The sequence below is a fragment of the Camelina sativa genome, chromosome 19 (genome assembly GCF_030686135.1).
Source record: "Camelina sativa cultivar CO46 ecotype springtype chromosome 19, ASM3068613v1".
Classification (NCBI taxonomy): Eukaryota; Viridiplantae; Streptophyta; class Magnoliopsida; order Brassicales; family Brassicaceae; genus Camelina; species Camelina sativa.
In genome coordinates, this window is record NC_141898.1 from 7,710,022 (window position 1) to 7,733,699 (window position 23,678).

Below are 23,678 nucleotides of genomic sequence, written 5' to 3' on the forward strand. Positions count from 1 at the left end.
AATATTTTATATTGATATCCAAAAGTTAATTAATATAGTTGTTTGGCTGTACAACGGTTTTGGCCGGAGACGGCGACAACTTCAGATGAATCTTTCGATGAATTTAAGTCGGCACACTAATGCTTTAACGTTGTTATTCACTTATTTGATTGAACACGATGACAATGTGCTAAATCAAACACTATTTCATTGTGATGTTTTTCACTCGGCCCACCAAGAAAGGGTCCAATATATATGTGGATACATTGAAATGTGTTTACATACAATGTATGCATGATTAAGAGTGAGGATAAAAAGCTGCTAAATTCTACCTATACAACAAAAGAGATGATAGCCACCAAAATTATCGATATGGACTGATCATTCTGAAAAAAGTCTTTTTGAGTATTCAACTTCCAATCTTATCCTCTTATGTATATGCATACTCAGGTTGAATAGTAAAAACACACATAACAATAATGGCCTTTCATTCTCAGCTTTTTACATGATTAAAGGTCGTATAGCCAAAGTTGGAAGGAACAAAAGTTAAAAGGAGCTTTTTTTTACAGAGAATAAAAATTTCATACTTTTTTTCCGAAAAGATTCTGGCAGACATGAGATAATTATCATGTTCTAATTATCTCCTTTAAATTAGTTAAACTGCTTTTAAACACAGATCGCTTCTGTAATCTCATCGTCCAAAGTGTCTTTGAAGGCATGGGAATATCAGATCAGATCAAATTGTCTCTTTGGACAAAACCAAATGATTATCTCTTATATATATAACAAAAACCAGATGTACATGTATAAGCTGTGAGACCCTCTGCCTGAAATAGTAGTTTCTAAAACACTCTTCAGTGCCTCATCTTCTCTTGCTTACTACTGCATCCAACTGCAAATATAAACATAGTAACCCTTTTAGTCATATAGCTTTAATAAATTATCTAAACTTAAAACACATGAGAACATAAAGCTTACATGTCAAGGCAGATGAAATCTCAGAGCTTTTAATCACACGCAGTCTCTTCACAGATGAAACGAACATTCTAGGTTTAGACAAAAGATTAAAAAGATTAGTTAGTATGCAAAAAGAAATGGTATTACACAAAGCTCCAAACAAAAATTCTATTCTTTTTGTAAAGAATAATCAATTTGAATACTACTACTAGTAGTAATAAAAAGCTGAAATGTTTTTGTTGTTTTGTGATCCAGAATCTAATTCTGCAAAGCACTGAATCAGATTCAGAGAAGAAAAGGTGAAAAAGATTCTTACTGCCAAGGAACATCCCCAACAAGCATCTTGTCCCCTTCATTGTCTTCATAGGTTAAAGTAAATTCTCCTTTCCCATCTAATAATCCAATTATAGGTTTCTCTTCTCCTTCACCACCAGAGCTCTCTCTTTGAGCTAATGACCAATAATAACATACTCAGTAAAACACAAGAAACAATCCTTTTAAGAATTGAAAAACAGATTTTAAAATCAAGATTTACACCTGCGAGTAGACCTCTGAAGAGTTTGTCAACAGCAAAAGAGAGCTGTTCGTAGCTATTGTAAGCATTGAGATCAACTTTACGACCAATAGGAACACCATCCATGTTGATCTTCACAAACATTCCTTCTCTCTTGGGTTCAACTTGCTTTTCACCATCATCATTACTCTTGTTGATTTGACCTCCATGTGAGGATTCATTTCCCAACTTTGAAGAGCTTGTGCTCGCTAGATTCTTTCTGAAAGAACGAACCGGAGGCCAACCCACTACTGGACCAGGAGCGGTTCTTTAAACCAAGACATCAAAAAGAAATAAAAAGACATATATGTTAATACCAAACGAGAAAAACAGAGCAAAACAGAGTAAAACTTTAAACTTCTAACATGTGAAGGTGAAATAAAAACAAGAAGAGATTGCAGGAGATGGGTCCCTAATGTTCAAATAGAATAATATCATCTGTCGAAGCAGTAAGAAAACTTTAACAGTGAGGGCAAAAAATATGATTATACCTTTTCTGAGAGGTTTTGTTGGAAGAAGAGAAGTGATTGCCGTTGAAACCCTGGAAAGATTTGTCTTCTGATTCCATCTTTATGTTTCTTGTCTCTGTGTAGTTGTTGTTGTTCTTCTTCATCGCTGAACGGTCTTCTTCATCACCACCAGGTGGTCCAAGCCTTAGCTCAAGTTTCTTCTCCTGATCTATGTTGTTCTTGTCTTCTTGATACCATTTTCTTCCTTGGGGAATCAAATCAAAAAGTTTTGGACCGATCTCTCTGTTTCTTGGACAACCTTCCATTGATCAATCAACACAAGATTCCTTCTCTCAGGTTTAACTAGGGATGAGATTGAAATCTTATAGCTTCTTTTACAAGGGGAGACGTACGACAGATAGATAGAGAGAGAGAGAGAGAGAGATACAAAAAGAAGGAACCTTAGCGAATTCACCAAACCCTTTAAAAGACAAAAGACCTGAGAAAACCCTTAAAAAGAAACAAACAATCCCACAAAACTGAGAGCGAGAGAGAGAGAGAGAAAGAGAGATGTGTTATGAAGGTATGCTAAGAGAGAAGTGTGGTGGGATTTTATACAAATCAAAAGCTTTTTTTTTTTCCTCTCTCGTGCACGCTTTGGTGGGTTATCTCTCACACAGCCTTCCCCTCTTTTTATTTTTTATTTCCTTTCAATTTGTACTCTCTCTCTCTCTCTCTCTTACTAGAGATTCTGAAAGGGACGAGAAGAGAAAAATTAGGGATACATAGAAAAGAAAATTTGGATCTGTATGAAGAAAAGAAAAGAAAAAAAGGGTAAAGGCAGAGTAGAGTGACTCCACTTTTACTCCTAAACCCCAAAAGTTGAAAATATAAAACAACAAAAATGACATATTATTAGTAACATACCAAGAAAATACAGTAATTGTTCTTGACCATGGAAAAGAAAAAAGAAAACAGTAAATAAAAGAAGGGGTTTAGGTTTTTAGGAGTAAAACACACGCAACCTTGTCTTTTTTTTTTCTGCCTCAAATATCGCTTAATTAAGGGTTTGTCTAGTGAAAGAAGCAAAGCGTGCTGTTCAGTTTCTAACAAGTTTATACAGATTTAAAAAATAATTAAATGCATATAAATCCAATACACAACTTGACGACCATTAAAATAACAAATAAGAAAAATTAAATAACAATAAAGGAACTAATAAGGGGAAGAAGATCCCATAATTCATGGTCTGTTTAAGGACCACTCTCTTATCCACTGTTTACAAGACACATATCCCTAGGCTTTTTAAAGACATTTTTGTATAGATCGTCATGGTAATATGAAAACTTTAATAAGTATAGTATTATTTTACCAATCTACAAAATATACTACATAAATGAACCGCATGGGAAGATTAAATTGAGAGAACTCAAGAGATGGGGAGAGCATTGTGTAAGCATACGAATCTGCATGGCGTCTCAGTGAAATATATGTAATTTATTTTATTTGAACTTGCCTCACAATAAGAGAAACGAAAATGTCAATTTGTTAGGTAGCTAATCAATTATTTTTGTCAAAAGTTAAAAACAATGTGTACGTGTGGATTACGATGGTATATTTTACTACTATTTCCTTTCCCTAACCAAGCAAAATAGTCAACTGTTAATTTCTCGTATATAATCTAAATTTTTCTTTTCTCAAAACAAATAAACAACACCAAATATACAAAACTAACATAGTTACATAGTATTTGATAAAAACAGAAACTATTGCATTTGGTCCTTTCTTCAATACTACAATTTTTTGCTGCGTAAATTAAGAACATATTTCAAACCAAAGCGTTGATTGAAGCTACTATTTGTTTGGTTTTTCACGAGGGGGGAAAGGAATGTACATGTCTCTCCCACGTACGTGTGACCAGGGTGACAGCGATATTACGAAAAAGCCGACCGTAGAAAAATCGAGAGAGAAGAGTTCCGGTCAAGTAAGGAAGGGTGATTTGGGAAAATCTTAACGAAGGACGAAGGTGTGTGTCTCTAGTCATATCTTGTCTCCGTTTTACCCAACTCCGTGACTTTCTTCCCTCATTGTCTGACAAAAATCTTAACCATGGTTAAACCTAACCGCACTCATACTTGATCTCATCACTATTCACCGGTCAAGTGTTAAAAGAGTGAGAAGATAAATTAAAAAATAGTGTTAAAAACTAGATCCGCGCAGACAAACTAGACAGTGGACACATGTAACACTTGCACAAGATATTTAGATCGTACGATAAGGTTTAAATTCCAGCTTTTGAATCGTAGCCGTAGAAGCTGAATAGAGATACAGCAAACGCGACGGTTGTGATTTCAAGAGTACACAAAAGCATCCCAATTAAAAAGTAGCCGACTCAAGTAAAGGAACAAAAACAACTCGTGAATTGAATGTCATATCAGGGAAATAAAAAACAGAGAAAGGTGGTGTGGTGTCAATGATGCTCTTCCCAGAATTTTTCACCAAGAAAGGAATTATTTTATCCACTAACTATTTTTGTAGGGTGTTATCGTTTGTACACTTTTTGTCAGTCTTTTTTTTTTTCTGAACTCGTATTATTATTAAAACATTTGGTTCTAACCAAAGTACAATACAAAGTGGAATACTATGCTTATAAGAGAGGAAACTTAAACCGGCGGATTACAAGAATGTCTCTCGAGTTAAACGCCGGATGAAAACAAGATTTCCCCGGAAACTAACAAAAAAACTAAAAAAATCATACATAACAGAGCATTTGATAACAAAAACGAAAGGGACAACAATCTTAATCTAAGAAAAAGCAACCGGCTATAAAACCTTAACATAAACAATAGAACCAAGAGAGCAAAGAACTTCTTCTTCTAACGCACAAACGGATGAGATTTACCAAGGATGCCCATGGCCAACTCAAAAATAACATCAACTACCTCCTACACGATGAGAGCCTATCTCTCGTAACCAAGAACCAGAAACTTCATAACACGGCATGCAAGACCACTCACTTCCGGAAGCGACGACGATGTTGATACACTAAAGAACGTCAAACTAGAAGTCTTCAAAACGCGTGGAGCGAGGCCTAACTTCTCGTAGAACACCAATCACATAGACGAGACCGACGAAAACGGAGAAGACTATCACCCACTATGAACAACAAGAAGAAGAAGGAACTCGACAAACTTAAGGTTCTACCATCACATTCAAACAAAACGAAACCTCTGCTTAGAAAGGAGCCGAAACATCCCAATCAAAAGCTACTAAACCTGCTCAATACTACTAAAGACCACCATAAATCTACCACTAACAACAACTAACTAAAGCGATTCCATCTAATCCTAGCAAAACGTCGAAGAAGAAACGGCCAGAAGGTCGGCTTACCAGACAGCAGAAACAGACGAGACCATGACCATGGATTCACGAAAACCAAATCTCGAGATCCTCCAACAAGAACAGAGCACCCGCCAGATCTATAGATCTCGAACACTCAACAACAACCCTCTATGGAGCAGCTGACCACCGACATAACTAAACACCCTCGCCGTGAAGATCTACCATTTCCACCAAAATAAGCTTTTCTCCAACGAAATACAAAAGATAAACGAATTGCAGAACCAAAAAATTACAACACAAACGAAAAGAGGAAGCCACTGACGATGTCAGCGAGAAGCGCCAACCACCGTAGTGACTTCCCAGTCACTGATCTAAAAAAACTAAGATTTTGCTGTTTAGAAGAGGGAGAGAGCAGCGTCGGGAGAGAGAGGACTCTGTCAGTCTATACTCTATATTTGAACTTAACTAATAGCATTATCTTCTTCTTTTTGACGTTAGTATTATCTTTTATTTGGGGGGGGGGGGGGGGAACAAAATACGAATCATTAGAAAAATCCTACTACAAATGGCCCATGAAACCAACGCATAAAACGGGCTCAATTTATGCCTTCAAGGACAAATGATGTTTTGACTATTTAAGACGGTTAGTCATCCCCTAACTATTTCTACCCATATCCTTTATGGTTTTTCATCCTTGTGATGGTTTTTGGGAGCCACCAACCCATTTCCATCATTTTGAGCTTTAGTTTTCTGCTTGCTTGAAGAGCTTGTCTATCTTTCTTTTTTGTATGTGAATTTCTTGTTGATGTCACATCAACGATTAAAGAGAAGCTGAAAGTGAAAGTTGAGAATGTTGGAGAAACTGAGAGAGTTGAAACAACAACAGACCATCATTTTGTTGGGTGACGGTTTTTTCATGACACATCCGGAAAATATTTAATTCTCTATCGAACATAATTAGTTATGGGGAAGAAGTAAAAGTTTAATCCACAAACTTATTATTTGGTTGAAGTATGATCCTGAATAAATTATTGATCATTACACTAACAATAATTAGTCCTAATAATAATGCATATTCTTCTTATAGTTGGACGAAGCCATCCATGGCACACATTCAATTCTATTCCTTGTTTGAATTTGTGTTTATGTTTCTAGGTGTTTATTTTTGCATATATAATCATACAAAACTTTTTTCAGATTGAATTGTATTAGATTTTAACTTGTTGTTTGGTCATAGCCTTTTTCTTCACATCGTAATATATATAACCATTTAACCTATTGCTTGGTTATCATATGTACACGTGTTTATCAAACTTCAAATCTCAATTCAGATATCTCTCCTTATTTAAAAAGCTTCACATGGCATTACCGTTTGATCGTAATCAGTTTTAAAGCCTTTTTGGACGATTTATCCATTACTTTTCATGAGCTCAGTTATGTTGTCCACGTCTTTCCCAATTCATGCATGAGCCAAATTACGAAAAGGGTTTCATTATATTCAAGTCCAGTGAAATATAGCACAATTACATCATTATTTTTACATATGTTATGAGTTATGACCCGACATTATTTGTAATCAAAACTGTACTTTTTTTTTTTAAAGCAATAAAAAATATAAGTATATTACAAATCAAAGCCAATGTCTGACACTAAATCGCCGAGTAAGAGTCCACCCAATGCTCCTCCCAGAAGCCCAGCTCCCATTCCAAGCCCAAGCCCTGTTTTATTATTATTCTTCGGCGGCGCTTGCGTTGTCGGACTACCGTATCCGTATCTTGATGTCGGAGGTGACGGCGGAGGATAAATACACCCGTGATGATTCTGCGTAGACGGTGACGGCGGAGGATAAATACACCCGTGATGATTCTGCGGAGACGACGGCGTATACCCGTGAAATGACTGTGTCGGTTGCGTTTGGTGGTACGAATGACGCGGAGGCGGCGGATACGATTGATGCTGCGGCGGCGAAGTACTGTAATACGGCGGAGGATATAAATTCGAGGCGGAGGGTGACGGAGGCGGGTAAATGTTTATTGGCTGTGCCGGATAATGAGAATTGTACTGATACGGGTTCGGGTTCGGGTACGGGTACGGTGGTGCGGAGTATCCTTGCGGCTGAGACGACGGCGGATGTTCAATTGACGATAGTGGTGGATAGAAACTAGCTTCAGATGACGGCGGAGGAGGATAAGTCATCGTCGTCGTCGCTGGCAAATCAGGAGGTGTATGAATCGGATTCGCGTAAACCGGTGACGATGATGAAACCGACGAATCCGGTTCAAACGACGGCGTATTAAACCGGTACGAAAAAGTCAGCGAGCCTTGACCTTTCCCAAAAGGAGTTCTCACCTGATACGTTACAAATCTCATCATCCCCTGACCGTTACGGTTAAACGACGGAGACGGCGTAGAGCCATGGAGAAGCTCAAGAACCGGGACTTGGACTTCTCCGAGATCTTTGTCTCCGAAGATCCCCCGATCGCAGACCAGTTTCACGACGAGGGTCAAACGCCCTTCGTAAGCTAACCTCTGATCGACGGCGAATTTAACGGCGTGGTTCCACGTAGGCTCAGATTCACCGGTTCGATCGATGGGGGTTTTCTCTTTTTCATCCTTCCGAGAATCATCGCCGTTGATACAAACGACGGCGTATACGTCCATTTTGGTGATAAGGTTGACATTTTCAAGATCTTTTGCAGAGTAAATGTTGAGTTCTAAGGTCAGATTCGCCATGGCTAAAGACAGAGATAAGAGAGATTAGAACAGAACAGAAAGAGATAGATAGATTGATAAATTGTTGTTTCTGTCTAAAGATATTGTAACGCGTAAATTAATAATAATATTGATGTAACTGAAGCTTATTATTAAAATCACAGATGTGTGTATATCCCATCCAGTGGACAGTAGAAGATTCCTTACCTATATAAACAATCAATCTTAGCCGTTGATTTTCAACATATTTTAGACACGTGTTTATGAAAGAATCGTAAACATCATAGCCGCTGCCCGAAAGAACCAAAATTTTCATAAACGCGGAAATTTTAATTTCTTTACCATGTTTTGATAATTCGATACAAGAAAAGGCTTTGATTTCTCCGTTATTGATGTTACAAGACATGGAAGTTTCTAAGATCATTAATATAGGAATTTTATAATTCTAGAAACATAATTCCAACCATTAATTGTTGATATTACAAGCACTTGAGATCATTTTGGGCACCACGACTGGAGTAACGTAGTCAACGCGGCATGAGACGAACCGGTTTCGGTTAAAGCTGATTCGGCTGCGTGCTTCATCGCTTTAGTAGTATCTCTAACCGGACCATCTTGCATTATCTTTTGGACTCGTTTCTCCACCTCCGTTGAGCTCACGAAACCCGTCTCTGATTCATTCATCGGGATTGCAATCTTTATTTCATCCACAATCACTACTCTGTTAAACCTCTGCTCAGCGTATAAAGGCCATGCAACCATTGGTACACCTATTTTGGTAAAACCACACTGAATCATTCTACATATACACGTAACTATATGATTGAAATGTGTATTAAGTATGTGTGCTTAATTTTACCGGCGCAAACAGATTCGAGAATTGAGTTCCAACCACAATGAGTGACGAATCCGCCAACGGCCTTATGATTCAGAACCGGAACTTGCGGAGCCCATGATTTGACGACCATTCCTCTGTTTCCGGTTCGGTTTAAGAATCCTTCCGGTAAGAGAGATTTCAAGTCCGGTTCTGTCTGGTTTTTTAACTCTGGTGGATTACGGACCACCCACAAGAACCTATGTCCACTCTTTTCTAAACCAATAGCAATCTCTTTTAGCTGTTCCCCTGATAACAACCCCAAGCTCCCAAAACATAGGAACACAACACTCTGGTCCGGCTGCGAATCGAGCCAGCTAAGACAGGAATTTCCGTTGTTTCCATGGTTATCTCCGGTTATTTCTTGAACAATGAGCGGTCCTATTGGATATAGAGTTTTAAAACAGAGCTCCTCTGTTATGGTCTTGATGGCTCTGTTCTCTAATGCTTCAAACGTGTTGACAATGATCCCCGCAGACTTTGAGAGCTCTTTAGAGAACAATATGAAAGAATCGTAAACATCATAGCCACGTTCGAGCACCGGTTTAGGCATATCAGAGCCTTTGATTGGAGGAACGCCGGGTATGTTGAGGAGCGTGTGGACGTCTTTTAGGTTTTTACCGGCTGTGGTTTCGTCGAGAGTTTGGAGATGGAAGAAAGAAGCGAGGCAAGCGGCTCCAGAGGTGAAGAAGTAGTAGACCGGGAAGGTGAAATCGGCGGTGACTTCTAACACGGCGGTGCAAAAGAAGTCAATAACCATGGCACGGAGGTTGAACGTTTGGGAGACGGTGAGCAGTGTCTTTTGGACATTTGGGTTGCTGAGACGGAGGCTTTCTAGGGTGAGTGACTCGTGGTGTTTTGGTGAGGTTTTGGAGGAGTGTGGTGTGATGGCGGGGAGGCGGTGGAAGGTGATTGAAGGGAAGGAAGAAGAGACGGAGGATATGTAGGTGGCGGTTGATTCCGGCTGATAAGGTGGTGGAACTAAGATGATTTGGATGGAGAGAGATGGGTTTTTGGATAGGATGAGTTTGCCTAACTCAACCATGGACACTAAGTGACCTATTGGTGGTGATGGATACAAAACTATAGCATTTTGTTTTTCCATGGTTTCTCTTAGTGGTTGTGAACTTTGTCCCAAGAATGTTAAACTGGAAGATGATGATAGGATGGTTTATAAATCACACACGGCTCTTTGAATACGTAACAAATATGACATTGTCATCACTAACTTTTTCTTCGAGAAAAAACAAAAAACAATAAATATAAGATGGACCAATCATGGTAAATGGTAATGGCCAGCCTACATAAAAAGAGACAGACGAATCAAGATTTGACACAGGCTGTACCAATAAACAGCAGTTTAACTGCTAAACATGTTTTTCATTGGTTAATCCTCGTAACCCACCTAATTCAGATCTGCTTCATAGTTCAAAGTATCTTTTGTTTCGTGCTAGTTTTTGTTTTGTTTTCTTTTCTTTTGAGTATCAATATTTATCAAAACAACCATCTTTTGGACAGATACAATTTAATTTTAACAAATGTTTAGTTTGGTATACTCTTACAAAATTCGAAATTATTATAGTAAACTCTAAAAATAAGTTATGCAATACATATTTTGTGAGGATATCATACTTAGAATTTTGTAATTTTTAATTTAGAATACGAGTCCGGTAAAATAAAATTCTAGGTCCACAAAGATGTCCATGGAAAATCACTAATCACAAGTCACAAAGCAATAACAAATCTTTTGTTTGTCAAACTTAATTAAATACTCATAGTAGATTCCTTGATTCCCAAGACTTGATTTGAAAGATCATTTTGTGCTCCACGACTGGAGTAAAGTAGTCAATGCTGTCTGAGACGAACCGGTTTCTTTCAAGGCTGATTCGGCTGTGTTCTTCATAGCCTTGGTTCTCTCCCTAACCGGACCATCCTCCATTATCTCTTGGACTCGTTTCTCCACCTCAATTGAGCTCACGAAACCCGTCTCCGATTCATTCATCGGGATCGCAATCTTGATCTCCTCCACAATCACCACTCTGTTAAACCTTTGCTCAGCGTACAACGGCCATGCAACCATTGGTACGCCTATCATATATATAGCAAACCAAGTGAATTAACCATACTGAACATAACATTCTCCACGCATATTTATATAGAAATACGTCTACGTGTATGCTTAACTCACCTGCGCAGACGGATTCGAGAATTGAATTCCAACCGCAATGGGTGACGAATCCGCCAATGGCCTTATGATTCAGAACCGGAACTTGCGGAGCCCATGATTTGACGACCATTCCTCTGTTTTCGGTTCGGTTTAAGAATCCTTCGGGTAAGAGAGATTTCAAGTCCGGTTCTGTCTGGTTTTGTAACTCTGGTGGATTACGAACCACCCACAAGAATCTATGTCCACTCTTTTCTAAACCAATAGCAATCTCTTTTAGCTGTTCTCCTGAAAACAAACCCAAACTCCCGAAACAGAGGAACACAACACTCTGTTCCGGCTGCGAATCGAGCCAAGTCAGACAAGAATCTCCGTTGTTTCCATGGTTATCTCCGGTTCTTCCTTGAACAATGAGCGGTCCTATTGGATAAATATCCCGAAAACAGAGCTCCTCTGCTATGGCCTTGATGGCTCTGTTCTCTAAAGCATCAAACGTGTTGATAATGATCCCTGAAGACTTTGAGAGCTGTTTACAGAACATTACTAAAACATCATAGACCTCGTCGTCTCGTTCAAGCACCGCCTTGGGCATATCGGAGCCCTTGATCGGAGGAACGCCGGGGATATGAAGCTGAGGGATGTCTATAAGGTTTTTTCCGGGGGTTGTTTCATGGATGATCGGGAAATAGAGGGAGAAGGCGAGACAAGTGGCTCCAGAGGTGAAGAAGTAGTAAACCGGGAAGGCCAAATCGGCGGTTATGTCTAGAACAGCGGTGCAGAAGAAATCGATGATCATTGCACGGATGTTGAAGTTCTGAGAGAGTGAGAAAAGGGTTCGGTGGACATTTGGGTTGCTGAAACAGAGGATTTCTAGGAGGAGTGACTCCATGTGGTGGCGAGAGGTTGGGGAGGAGGAAGAGTACGGTGTGACGGCGGGGAGATGGTGGAAGGTTATTGAAGGGAATGAGGAGGAGACGGATGCGATGTAAGAGGCGGTTGATTCAGGTTGATAAGGCGGTGGAACTAAGATGATGTGGATGGAGAGAGATGGGTTTTTGGAGAGGATGGTTTTGCCTAACTCAACCATGGACACTAAGTGACCTATCGGTGGTGCTGGATACAGAACTATAGCTTCTTCTCCCATGGCTCTTTCCTACGGTTTGCTGCAAGATTTGGAACGTTTGATAATGATGATATATGGTTTCCTGTCACACGTCTCTTTGGTTGTCAGGAGATTGATTTCTCATCTAACTTTTTTTTCTTTTTGGGAGGAAACGACATAAAATCAGACTGGCCAATGAATGATTTGATCCATAAGATAACGCTTTAACTTGACAACATACAAAAGATAGATACTAAACTAATTATGGCCGATGTTACAACAACACGAATTGATAGATTTTTCCAAGATTCGATATTTTCAGTTTATGTTTAAAAATTAATTAATGTTGGTTATAGTAGAAAAAAAATTATGTTTTATTTATAGTTAAACATTTTTAAAATTATTTTGTATTGTTTCGTACTCCAGTTTGTTAGACCTCAAAATAAACATAAAACATGATCATTCTTATTATTATCTCAAAGAGCAAATGCAGCAGAATGAGACGATGGACTTCTCCATCCATTTGTTTATGATATTTTCCTGCATCCACGAGTCCTTGCCATGTTTACTGGAAACATGCACAACAATTTATTCTTGCATAATGTGTTTGCAATCGCTACAACATTGTTTTATGTTGTAGGTTTACCGAAAGAATTGGAATGTCGTTAAGGATCCACTTTTCTGACTACATACAAGTGTCTGTCTTGTTCATTTCATATGGGATTTCAATCAATCCTTTTGTAAGGAGCTCACGCCCATGGTTAATGGTTGTTCAAGTGTAAGAAAGTGTAATGCCAACCCCACACCTTAGAAGAAAAGAAAACAATTATGAAATATCGACTTTTTAGGAAATGACAATATAAGGAAGGAATGTAGCTAGTCTCAAACTCTCCAAATATGCTTGCATAAAATTGCTTGATTAAACATGCATGTTTATAATATCTTTTAAACCTTATAACTCTATTATTTTCTTAGAGGGGTTTATTGGTTCTATGATTTTAATAGATTTGGATTTCTAGAACTTATAATTCTATATGGATTTAGAAATCACCTCTCCAATAACAGCCTGTTAATTTTGATAATGAAGCTAAATATGGTAATGTCTTTATTCAAGAAAAGAACAACAAATAGGTTAATTATTAAAAAATTAGAAATACCCTAAAAAAATTCAAATTAAAGCGAAACTACTATATAGGCGTTACTAAAACGCAACCAACGTCAAAGCCCGTCTAGCTCAGTTGGTAGAGCGCAAGGCTCTTAACCTTGTGGTCGTGGGTTCGAGCCCCACGGTGGGCGACATTTTTTCATTTATGTCTGATTTAAGTAATTCAAATAACTCCTTTATTATTAACTTATTTTGACTAGTAATCATGAATAAGACAAAGTTGTGTTATTTTCCAAATTAGTAAATATAATGCTCTTAATTACTTTTGGTTCAACTATTTTCCAATAATTCATTTACATACAACAATTTGCACCCTAATTAATTTAATTGCATGTATTAGTATTTGTCTTTTCTACCTTCCATAACTATTGCTAATTTGTTTTTTGAAACCTATAGTTCTAATTACATTCTTATGTAATTTTAATAAGGGTAAAACTATTTTAAAATTGTACTTTCATAACATTTTGTAGTAGGATACACATCGAATACAAAATCTTTTGTTTTTGTTAAAAATTTATAAAATACTCCGAAATAAGTTTTTTGATTTCAAACCACATAATGAGCTTAATTATAGCAAATTGTACTATTACTATCATTCCACTTTGTAATTTGATTTTCACATCGTCATCAAGTCCAATAACATCATCTCTATTAAGCCACATAATTGAGCTTAATTTATGATTTTTTTTTTTTTGCACTCTTTGTATTTGATTTTCTAACTTGCATATTTCTCAAATTGACAAACGAGTGATCATTAAGCAACCAAACATTTATTAAAAACAAAAAAAAAAGTACTTGGTTCAAAAACCAAAAACAGACACAATTCCTTAGAGAGGATGTGTGTCCGATTGTAACTTTTGCTCTATATTTAAATCCAAAACCATATCTTTTGACATGCAAAAGGGTCGGAAAATTTGGCTTTTTCAGAGGTACCCAACATCTCCTACAACATCTTGGTTACAAACCAAACCGACTAGCCCAAAACGAAACAGAACATATGGTTGACGTAGACAAACTTGATGAATTCTAGGTCTCTAGCCGTTTAAAAACCCCAAAACTACAATAATATATTATATACATTGAAATAATTCCAGTGAACTAAAAATTGAAGACCAGTTCCATAGTCTAAAATGAGACTAATTACATTTTGTCGCCATCATCATAAAAAATCACACGAACGTAGAAGCCTTTGAGGTACGTTGATGGGTACCGAGAGTGATTACCATTATAGTCACATCGTCATGATATCTCCGTCTCCTACCAGCCGGAACATTCATCAACTCTTCCAACGTGAAGCCTATATGAAAGTGTAGTTATTTAGTTCATGAAATTCACTGAAGTAAAACATGAGTAAAATAGCTTCTTACCAGCGCGAGCAGCAGCTTTAGCTACAAGACGTTCAAGTAGAAACTTAGCAGGATCACCAGAAGGATTAGTAGAAATGAAGGAATGTACGAGTAGAATCGCTTCCTCGTTACTGAAGAAATCGAACAAACCATCACTTGCAACTATAACAAAGTGATCTGATTCCGTTATCTTGTGAACTCTCATCGATGGTTCCACGGAAACGTAAGGCGGGCTCAAAAGGTTACGTACACGGAGAATTCCCATCAGTGCATCGTTCAGTTTCTCCTGCAATTTAATGGAGAAGAGCTATTTGATACTTTTTCTTATAATTAAGTAATTAAACCATAACTTAATAATATTACTAATACCTTCTTCAAGTAACCAACTCCTAGAGCACGAGTAACTTTAAGCTTTCCTTTGATTTTTCCACCAATAACGATTTTGGGATCATCAAGATGCTCACTTAAGAGTCTAGCTTCTTCGACTTCGTTATCAACTGTATGATCCTCCGTGAGCTGAACAGCTTGCAGCTTCTTATTACCATTGTAGGTCGCTAGAACAGCTCTGCTATCACCTAGATTAAGGATGTAGAGATCCTTCCCGACAAGGAGAGTGACCAAAACGCAAGATCCCACGGATACTAAGTCCGGTCTTTCTTCCATTTCTTGCTCAACCATCCTCAAGAAATCGTTTTCCGCCTGAAACAGCGCACGGTTTAAGCAATCTAGCACTCCTTGTCTGAACAAATCAGAGGAAGAGTAGTCTATTTTACTTATATTTGACAACAACTCCAACTTTTCGACATCATCATCGGACTTGGTAAGGCTTTGCTTCATCTGGCGATCAAGCAACTGGAGATGGAACACAATGGACTCATACAAAGTACAAGCCAAGAAATCAGCAGCATCTCTCCCATTGAATCCATCATATATAGCGCAAAAGAGCCAACCGTTCTCCTCAGAGCAGACAGCTTGAACCCTATCTTCCCCTGCAGCACCTCCCGCAACTTGAACTTCCATGGCAGAGAGAAAACTTTCATTCACAGAAGAAGGAGAACTCAATGACGTCAAGTAACAAGATTCAGGATCAGGAGGGCTCGGACTAGTAGACGAGCTGCAGCTAAGACTCACCATGCTTCCATGAAGAGAAGGAGAGAGTATGTCAAGCTTAGAAAGCGCAGGGGAAGATGGAACTTTCCTGAAAGATTTAGGAGAATCTAGAGAAGGCAAAATCTCAGAACCAATCACTCCATTGCAGATATTGGTATTGGCTAAGGTAGGGTTGCCGCTTAAAGCAGCTCCAGATAAACAAGAGAAACTGCTAGTCTTTTGAAGCCTAAACCCAGCAAGAACCTCACGGCCATCAGGAACACTATCTTCAGGAATCCCTATCTTATTATTATTGCATTGATAACCAAAACTTATCTCAATCTCACCATAAGTAGGATCAGTCTCTTCCTGCATTTTTTTTTTAATTTCACTTTCTTGATAATGTTTCTGAAACAACAAAGATCCATTAACTCATCAGATTCATAAAAAAGTTTCAAATACGAATCAATACACCACTCTGCTTATCAAATCTTGATTCAAGACAAGATCCACTAATCATGAAAACTGTAAGTCTTGGATTAAAAAAAAAAAAACATCAAGGTTAGTACCTTTTTTTTTTAATCAACAACAGTCCTAAACTCCTAATTAAATCTTAGACTTAAACACAAACTAAACCAAACTTAGCTGCTTTAATAACCATAAAGACAAAAAATACGTGGCGAGAGACGTCTAAGCACACATATCGAAGGACTGAAGATAGATGGGACCAAGATAACGAACAGTTACATAAGTTAAACGTGAGAGTTAAAAAAACTAAAAATGTCCTTTTTACATAGGACGCTATTAAATGCAGACCACAAAAGTTGTTGGTTTCAGATAACAATGGTTTTACAGACAAAAGCAAAGCTATCTAAAAAAAACAGAGAAGATAGAAACCCATATATAATAAGATAGATTTGGTTTCATCAGAAACCATGTCGTGTCGTGTCATATTTGTTCATCATATCTCTAAAAGTGGATTATATTAACGAAAAATCTCCTTATTCAATAATTTCTCATTGGCAGAACGAATTAAAATATAAACTCTAAAATCGAGATTAAATCGGAACGAAAACGAAATCGAGAAGACGCAGCAGACATTAAGAGATATTGAGAATGAGAGTAATGGGGTTTTTTTTTTTTTTTTTACCTTAACGAATACGCGAATCAGAGAGAAGAACTTAGTCGTCAGAAGAAACAAATCGGAGGAGAGAATATATAAAAAAAAAGAGAGTGAGAGAAGTGAAAAGAGAAGAGAAGGAGAAGGGGATTTAATGGATGGATGGAGGAGGAAGAGTTTTAACGAGTTGAATGTTTTTTTGTTTTTGCTAATTTTGGGTATTGCTAAAATATCTAAAGCCTCCCTCTTTATATTGTTTTCTTTCTCACACTTTTTTTTTCTTCTTTCTTCTCTGCCTTTTTTCGTTTTTGATTCGTTGCTTTTTAGCCTTTTTAATTTTTTATTTTTTTAAGTTCAAATTTTTTTTTACCCTAAACAATAATGATGCTAAGTTTTTATTAGAATCTCGGTTATATACATAGAAGTCTGTTTTAGTATATTTTGGAAGTTTTCTTGGTTAGATACTTTCCGATTTCTTTTTTTTTCAGATTTTTATTATTATTTATGAATAGATGAGTTTTCTAAAAACTAGTAAGTTTCAAAATATAAGATGTTTTAACTAAAACACACACAGATTAAGAAGTTTTTACCTTTAACAAGTTCAACTAATCAGAAACAATACTGCATAATATAAAATACTAAACTAATCTAAAAGTTATATAGAAAATTGAAAACATCCTATATTATGAAATAAAAAACTTCTCGAAAACATCTTATATTTTGAAACCGAGGGAGTAATTATTACCTAAATTCTGTGATTTTTTTTATTTCTTTTTACAGAACTACTAATTTACACCTTGTTTAATAACAAAAAGAAAAATAAAAGAAAGAAAAATTCATAACTTCCTGAGAAAGAATATATCAACGAGATATTTTAGGCGTGACGATGTTAAAAACTAGGAACTCAACAAATATTGATCGACCCAGAAAAGGATCTATGAAGAGTCAACAAATTGAAGGCAATAAGTATGTTAGTTGACATTTTTAATCTGATGATGTCATCCTCAGATCCCTACATGTTTTCTAATATTTTTAATTCAATTGTTCCTCTATTATTTCTTGGACTGCTCAAAGAACCAAAATATAATAATCCTACGATTTTTTTTTATATTTGCAAGAGGGTATATATAAAAAAACATTGAAATGGTACTAAATCCCTTATCCTAATCATTCACTATAGCAAATTTAGAAAATAAGAAGAGATTAAAATATTAACTAAAATAAATAAGGTTGCAGATTTTGTTTGTAACATAGAGAGTTTATTTGTGTAATTTGTTTTGTTTACATCAAAGTCAGAGTCAGAGTGGTATAATTTGTTTTTATTTTGAAAATATTGCAATTTATTTTTTATGGACAACAGAATAATATAACCCAAAAATACATAGTGAGGTTACAGAAAATCTGATTTTTTTTTTTGGGGGGGGGGGGGGGGGTACTAGGCTACTAGATGTGGACGTAGCGTACTATATCATACATAGTAGCCGCGAACGGAGACGTCGAGGAAGTAATCAATTAGAGACTTGAGAGTATTTAATAAGTTAAGCGGTAAGCAAAAAATCGAGAATGTTTACGAGTTAGGTCGCATGACGTAGAAAAGGGGAACAGATCTAACATTTTCAGCACCTCTGACTTGATCCAAAGTTGTTAAACCCTATCAAGAAGCAACACAGAAAACTATTCAAATTTTTATACTAGTATATATTTTTATCTACCCTATGTCGTCACCTCGAACAATCAGTTTCGATTTTTTACATATTTTCTCAAAGTCACCAAACCGCAGACAAGTACAGTCTTAACCGATGAACGCACGTCAAAACTCACTCAAAAAACTCACCGATTGTTTCGGTTTGGTAAAACCAAAATTACTGTTTCCAAACCCTTGATCGCATCCCATCCAGGCACTAATTTTGCCTACCTAAGATAAATAGTAAAATACGAAACAAGCAAACCAAATCGATGCACGAACAATATTATAAAAATCTCGGATTAAATGTCCAGTATGATTCTACAATACCAAGAGTCAATATAGTAATACTAATTAAGAGGCGGAGTGGGGAGATCATATCATATCACATCAATATCATATCATATACGACTTATCAATGATAGGGAGAGTCGTTTAATAGATTTGATAAATTACCCACAAAAATACTGATTTGTGGCTGTTGAACCACAGGAGAGGCTGCTTGCTGTTGAAGCCAACTGATGAAAATAGTTGTCGTCACTATAATTCCCCTCCTGAAAATGACATTTGATGATAAATCCATTTAGCTTACGTACCCCATTTTTCCGCATATTACAATGAATACGATAGATCTCGCTGTTTGTCTTTATCTACAGCGATTTTTCCAACAATACATTAGCTGTTGTAATATGTGCATCTAGTCAGTGCAAGCTCGCCTAAGTCTCTTAAACCACATAACCTGGGATATTTTTTCCTTTGCTAATATCTTATCGTCTATCGAGACAATACCTAGGCTTGTTCAGTGACTAACAGTAAAAACAAACCTTAACTGTTTGTTTTAGATACGGTTTAAGGCTAAGAACTAAACTAATGGGATGGGACTGCTTATATTTATCGTTGATGAAATCACAGTATCAACAAGAAGTGGATGCTGAGGATTACCTTGACTTATTGTATACATATTAGTCTGGAAGCTGGAACCAATAAGTGAAGTATCAAGATGCAATGGTGTAGAAAACTTTCGTCATTCCTTTCTTTGTTCTCAGCTGTGTGATCTTAAGCAAAAAAACGGGGAAACACTCAGAATCATGTACTTTTGGGAAACACAAGGCAAAAGAAGGAAACCACAAATATCTACTTCAGATTGGTACAGTATATTCAATATTGGATGTGTACCTTCATGCTTATGATATCGGATATATCCGAGACATGTGTCCCACCACACGGACACCCGGGGTTGTCACCTAATTTTATGATCCGAGGAGTGCTTCCCTGCAAGGTAAAGCAAATACAGAAGTTTGAGTTTGATATATTTCTCTAGAGTGAAATACCTCGACCTCGAGGCATTCTATCGTGGAATCTCTCTCAGAGTGTCATTTGATATCTATTTTGCATTGCTTAGCTGACTAGCTTACTCTAGCTGGGTATTTATTAACCTTCAATGCAATAGAGTTACTACCTTAGGTGCTCCCTTTCACTAACATATATACCAAAAGATGATAAACAACATAGAAAGAGCAGGAATTGATACAGAAAATGGTCTATCTATCCATGACAAACATTTCTTTTACAGAGCCAAATAATTGTATATCACTTTAAGAAAATTAAATTAAAAGGCAGTGCCTATATATGACATAACTGCAAAATTTTGATATAACTAAAGATAAACATTGCTGCTCCTATTAGAACTCGTGTCATTGAAGGATATGTCTAGGATGAAAACATAAGTCTGTAAGCTGGATGTCCGAGGTTTATTATTAAGTCTGTAAGCTGGACGCCCGAGGTTTATTAGCAATGGAAGATAAGGAAAGAGATCTATATTGGCATATACCTTAGGAATATAATCAGGAAGATTGCCACTACAGAGCACAGATGCCTCTTCATAGGGCAATAGAGCAGCATAAACCTTATACAGGGCAAAGAATCATAATTAAGAATCGTAACACAATATCAAAAAAATCCAACTATGAAAAAGACTCTGAGGACTAACCTTTCCTCCTTTGGTTATCAGTTCGTTAGCTTCTGCCTCCAACTCTCTCTGCTTCACCTGTAATTCATTCTGTGGAACGCTTCCTTTGTATTCCACATATGGACTGATAACATTGTAGTTGTTAGATCACAGTTTTTATGTATCACTAATTTTAACGAAAGTGGCAAAGAGGAAAGCAGATGAAAAATCCTTTAATGAGATCCTTACCCGTCTGGAAAATGGTACCCTTTTCCAGGCTCCAAATATCCTAACCCAACTTTCTGCATACACATATCTAGCAAGTGTCCAGCTGAGTGCAACCTGATCATGAACAATTATTAACCCTAACATAAAGTCCAGGCACAAACAAGAATAAAAACAGCAAGACCTAATAAACCTGCACAACTATAATCTATATTTCAGAAATTTTGCTCCTATCATGTCATCATGCATACCAATGAGAACAGTCTAACATTTCCACAAGCAGATTACACGAAACTGCATCAGTTGTGATTCACATCTTCTGTCTAGTGATAACGTAATACAAATGTCTCCAGAATTTGCCATGCCAGAAACTACGACCAAATCATTAAACTATTCATCTTCCTGTAGAACTACACTAAGCTAAACTTTTCTAATCAAATTCAATCAACATTAACTTGCCTGGAATTGAGTTTGCGCCTTGATTCATCAACAAACAAATGAACTTCTCTCCCTTTCTCAATATCCATTCCACTCTCATGATTCGAACCTTCGAAAACTCCGTAATGGAGAACCTAACACAATTTTCAAAAGGGAATACACAAACAAACATCATAAACACAAAATTACGAAAAAAAGAGACAGGATAGAGATTCAATATTACAATTCCGTCTTTCGATCGAACATCCTGAACGGAAAACTTGAAATCCAAATCGGAGAATTCGACAAAACCGGTGTCCGACGGCTGGCCGCCACCTTGCGGATGAAACACCGTCGAATCGAATATCAGAGCTGTGCGTCCATCCTCCGCCTGAAATCATATAGGATCACATAGAAAACTATTTAAAGAATTCAGCATTGAAGTCGAAGTTGAAGAGCTCGAAAGAATGGTTACTATCGGACCTTGTATAAGGAGAGGAATCTGGACTGAGATTGGAGATTGAACATGTCTACATGATAATCAAGCTTCGTCGGAGGAAAATCCATGGTGGATTCCGTCGGCTTCGTCACGGTGGTGCACGAGCGAGAGTGACCGGGACAAAAAGTCTATTGAAGAAACCTCTCGACGAATTTGGTCAACAGTCAACGAAGAAAAGTAGAAAAGAAAAGGTTAATAATAATAACACAATTGAGTACCAAACTATTCAAACTTTTACAATTCATTGCGTGTATTTGTCAAATTGGTTTTAAAAGCCGCATTTATTGTTGGGCCTTTATTATTTGGGCCTTTTAGATTACTGTTGTGTTTTGTGATAGTATTATATTTTCTTGTTTACGTTTTAGATAATTTCAGTAGATTTAATATCTTTTAACGAGAACAACATTTTTTGTGTAAATAGTAATACATACATAACATTGATATAGTCTTTTGAAGAGTGATTCAAATTCATACTCCAAATGTATGTATGTGTTACATCTGTGTATGGAAAACGCGTAGATTGGTGTGAACGTAAAGTTTTGTAGTGTGACACATAAAAAACCTTACGATTATTATTATGTACCACTACTTAACAAATCCACGAAAATTATTCAAGTCCCGGTGGGGGATGGGTCCAATCCAATGCTTGAAAACTATTTTCTCATTTCATAAAAATTTGCTTTGTGGCGGCGTGTCGCTGCGCCTGATATCGTTTTAATAATGTCACATTTTTTTTTCTTTTAAATATAATAACAAAGGTTAAACTGTCCATTTTTTGATGAAGTTACAAATCACAAATACGAGCAATACATAAGAGATGTACATTAAACTCCCTTCATTAATATGTTGGCATTTTAAATAGGTAAACTTTTATGAAATTATCTATCAAAGCATGGAAGGAGAGACCACTCATAAACTTGTACAAAATTAAAAGTAAATGCGTTCTGTATTTATTCTTATCTACCTTCGTACTATTTTTTTTTTTTTTTACATAACTCCATTTATTGAACAGAAACACACAAAACTATCCAGACTAAAATAAGAGATCAAGTAATTTAAAAGTTTGGTTGGTTGATATATAAAAAAGAAAAAGAAAAAATGAACGAAGAAGATGATATAATTAGTGGAAGTCGCCATCAGACACTTCACACTTAAACGCATTAAACATCCTTAGATCTGAAGCTAACAAAAGCCAATCCCCACTTGTAAAAAGCTGTCTTATTTACGACACCTCCTTATAAGTCAAAGTGGTATTATTCGTAATTACTTCCATCTTTCAGTGGCATTTCATTAAGCTTCTTCTTCTTCTCTTTTAAAACCTTTTTATCTCTTTCTCTCTTTCTTCAAAGTTCGTCGTGCACAGAGAGGAGAGAGAGATAATAAAGCTACAAAAATTTTAAAAAAAAAAGAAATGAGAGGACTCTCCATAACCACGGCGGCGATTCTCGCGATTCTGGTCATCCTCACCGCTCAGTACTGGTCCGTTGCGGTGTCTTCTCAGTCCGTAGAATTCCTCTCTCCGATCGAGACAGAGTGCCGTGGTACTATAGCAGAGTGCTCTGTTTCCGCCGCCATCGGAGACGAAGACGGAGATCTATTCTACGGCGGAGCGGAGTTCGAGATGGACTCGGAGATCAACCGGCGTATGTTAGCGGCGAGGAGGTACATAAGCTACGGTGCGCTTAGGAGAAACACTGTTCCCTGCTCACGACGCGGCGCGTCTTACTACAATTGCAGACGTGGAGCTCAGGCCAACCCTTACTCTCGCGGCTGCAGCGCCATCACTCGCTGCCGGCGCTGAATCTTTGTAACTCTCTCTTTAAATCTTTCTTTTTCCTAAAAAAATTCTTTTTTCTTTTTTTCTGATATATAATTTTCAGAAATTTCTACGTTTTTTTTTGCCGGTTTAATATTTCTAAGTTGCATTAGATTTCGTTACACATATATTGTAAATGTTTCTGAGAATTTATCTCTGTTTATTGATGTAAGTTTGTTATATAAAACCACAAAAACAAAAATAAAAATATTATGGAATAAATACATTATTAATTTA

General features: G+C 36.9%; 6 protein-coding genes, 1 long non-coding RNA gene, 1 other non-coding gene and 1 pseudogene across 10 annotated transcripts; 2 read left to right on the plus strand and 7 right to left on the minus strand.

Annotated features, from left to right (window-relative positions):
* Positions 1-450: 450 nt before the first annotated feature.
* Positions 451-2,886, minus strand: LOC104765490 (auxin-responsive protein IAA26). Its single transcript, XM_010489210.3, has 5 exons — positions 1,981-2,886; positions 1,474-1,757; positions 1,253-1,385; positions 958-1,025; positions 451-871 (listed from the first exon to the last, which is right to left on the minus strand). The coding sequence occupies exons 1-5, from the start codon at positions 2,262-2,264 to the stop codon at positions 834-836; spliced, it is 807 nt and encodes a 268-aa protein (XP_010487512.2). The 5' UTR covers positions 2,265-2,886; the 3' UTR covers positions 451-833.
* Positions 2,887-4,562: 1,676 nt separating this feature from the next.
* Positions 4,563-5,759, minus strand: LOC147920295 (uncharacterized). Its single transcript, XR_015591680.1, has 2 exons — positions 5,329-5,759; positions 4,563-5,094 (listed from the first exon to the last, which is right to left on the minus strand). It is a non-coding gene; the product is annotated as an uncharacterized LOC147920295 (long non-coding RNA).
* Positions 5,760-6,755: 996 nt separating this feature from the next.
* LOC104765491 (uncharacterized) lies at positions 6,756-8,231 on the minus strand. The gene has a single exon (XM_010489211.3). The coding sequence runs from the start codon at positions 8,011-8,013 to the stop codon at positions 6,904-6,906; it is 1,110 nt and encodes a 369-aa protein (XP_010487513.2). The 5' UTR covers positions 8,014-8,231; the 3' UTR covers positions 6,756-6,903.
* Positions 8,232-8,347: 116 nt separating this feature from the next.
* On the minus strand, positions 8,348-10,146 carry LOC104765492 (UDP-glycosyltransferase 88A1). The gene is made up of 2 exons (XM_010489212.3): positions 8,852-10,146; positions 8,348-8,762 (listed from the first exon to the last, which is right to left on the minus strand). The coding sequence occupies exons 1-2, from the start codon at positions 9,969-9,971 to the stop codon at positions 8,488-8,490; spliced, it is 1,395 nt and encodes a 464-aa protein (XP_010487514.2). The 5' UTR covers positions 9,972-10,146; the 3' UTR covers positions 8,348-8,487.
* A 349-nt stretch (positions 10,147-10,495) lies between these two features.
* LOC104765493 (UDP-glycosyltransferase 88A1) lies at positions 10,496-12,470 on the minus strand. Its single transcript, XM_010489213.3, has 2 exons — positions 11,055-12,470; positions 10,496-10,954 (listed from the first exon to the last, which is right to left on the minus strand). Exons 1-2 carry the CDS (start codon positions 12,172-12,174, stop codon positions 10,680-10,682), a joined length of 1,395 nt encoding a protein of 464 aa, XP_010487515.2. The 5' UTR covers positions 12,175-12,470; the 3' UTR covers positions 10,496-10,679.
* Positions 12,471-13,355: 885 nt separating this feature from the next.
* Positions 13,356-13,428, plus strand: TRNAK-UUU (transfer RNA lysine (anticodon UUU)). Its single transcript has one exon. It is a non-coding gene; the product is annotated as a tRNA-Lys (tRNA).
* Positions 13,429-14,200: 772 nt separating this feature from the next.
* LOC104765494 (putative protein phosphatase 2C 40) lies at positions 14,201-17,238 on the minus strand. Of its 2 annotated transcripts, XM_087502853.1 has the most exons (5): positions 16,883-17,170; positions 16,080-16,140; positions 15,013-15,979; positions 14,665-14,929; positions 14,201-14,594 (listed from the first exon to the last, which is right to left on the minus strand). In XM_087502853.1, exons 3-5 carry the CDS (start codon positions 15,775-15,777, stop codon positions 14,467-14,469), a joined length of 1,158 nt encoding a protein of 385 aa, XP_087358979.1. In that variant the 5' UTR covers positions 15,778-15,979; positions 16,080-16,140; positions 16,883-17,170; the 3' UTR covers positions 14,201-14,466. The 2 variants fall into 2 exon arrangements, with proteins under 2 accessions (XP_087358979.1, XP_010487516.2); XM_010489214.3 differs by having other exon boundaries at positions 15,013-16,140; positions 16,883-17,238.
* Positions 17,239-18,807: 1,569 nt separating this feature from the next.
* Positions 18,808-21,868, minus strand: LOC104765497 (uncharacterized). 2 transcript variants are annotated; one of them, XM_010489216.3, is made up of 9 exons: positions 21,610-21,868; positions 21,371-21,517; positions 21,169-21,281; positions 20,734-20,826; positions 20,527-20,629; positions 20,368-20,442; positions 19,713-19,808; positions 19,479-19,591; positions 18,808-19,090 (listed from the first exon to the last, which is right to left on the minus strand). In XM_010489216.3, the coding sequence occupies exons 1-8, from the start codon at positions 21,691-21,693 to the stop codon at positions 19,532-19,534; spliced, it is 771 nt and encodes a 256-aa protein (XP_010487518.2). In that variant the 5' UTR covers positions 21,694-21,868; the 3' UTR covers positions 18,808-19,090; positions 19,479-19,531. The 2 variants fall into 2 exon arrangements, with proteins under 2 accessions (XP_010487518.2, XP_087358559.1); XM_087502433.1 differs by having other exon boundaries at positions 18,808-19,186; positions 21,610-21,863.
* Positions 21,869-22,954: 1,086 nt separating this feature from the next.
* LOC104765498 (rapid alkalinization factor 23 pseudogene) lies at positions 22,955-23,678 on the plus strand (annotated as a pseudogene).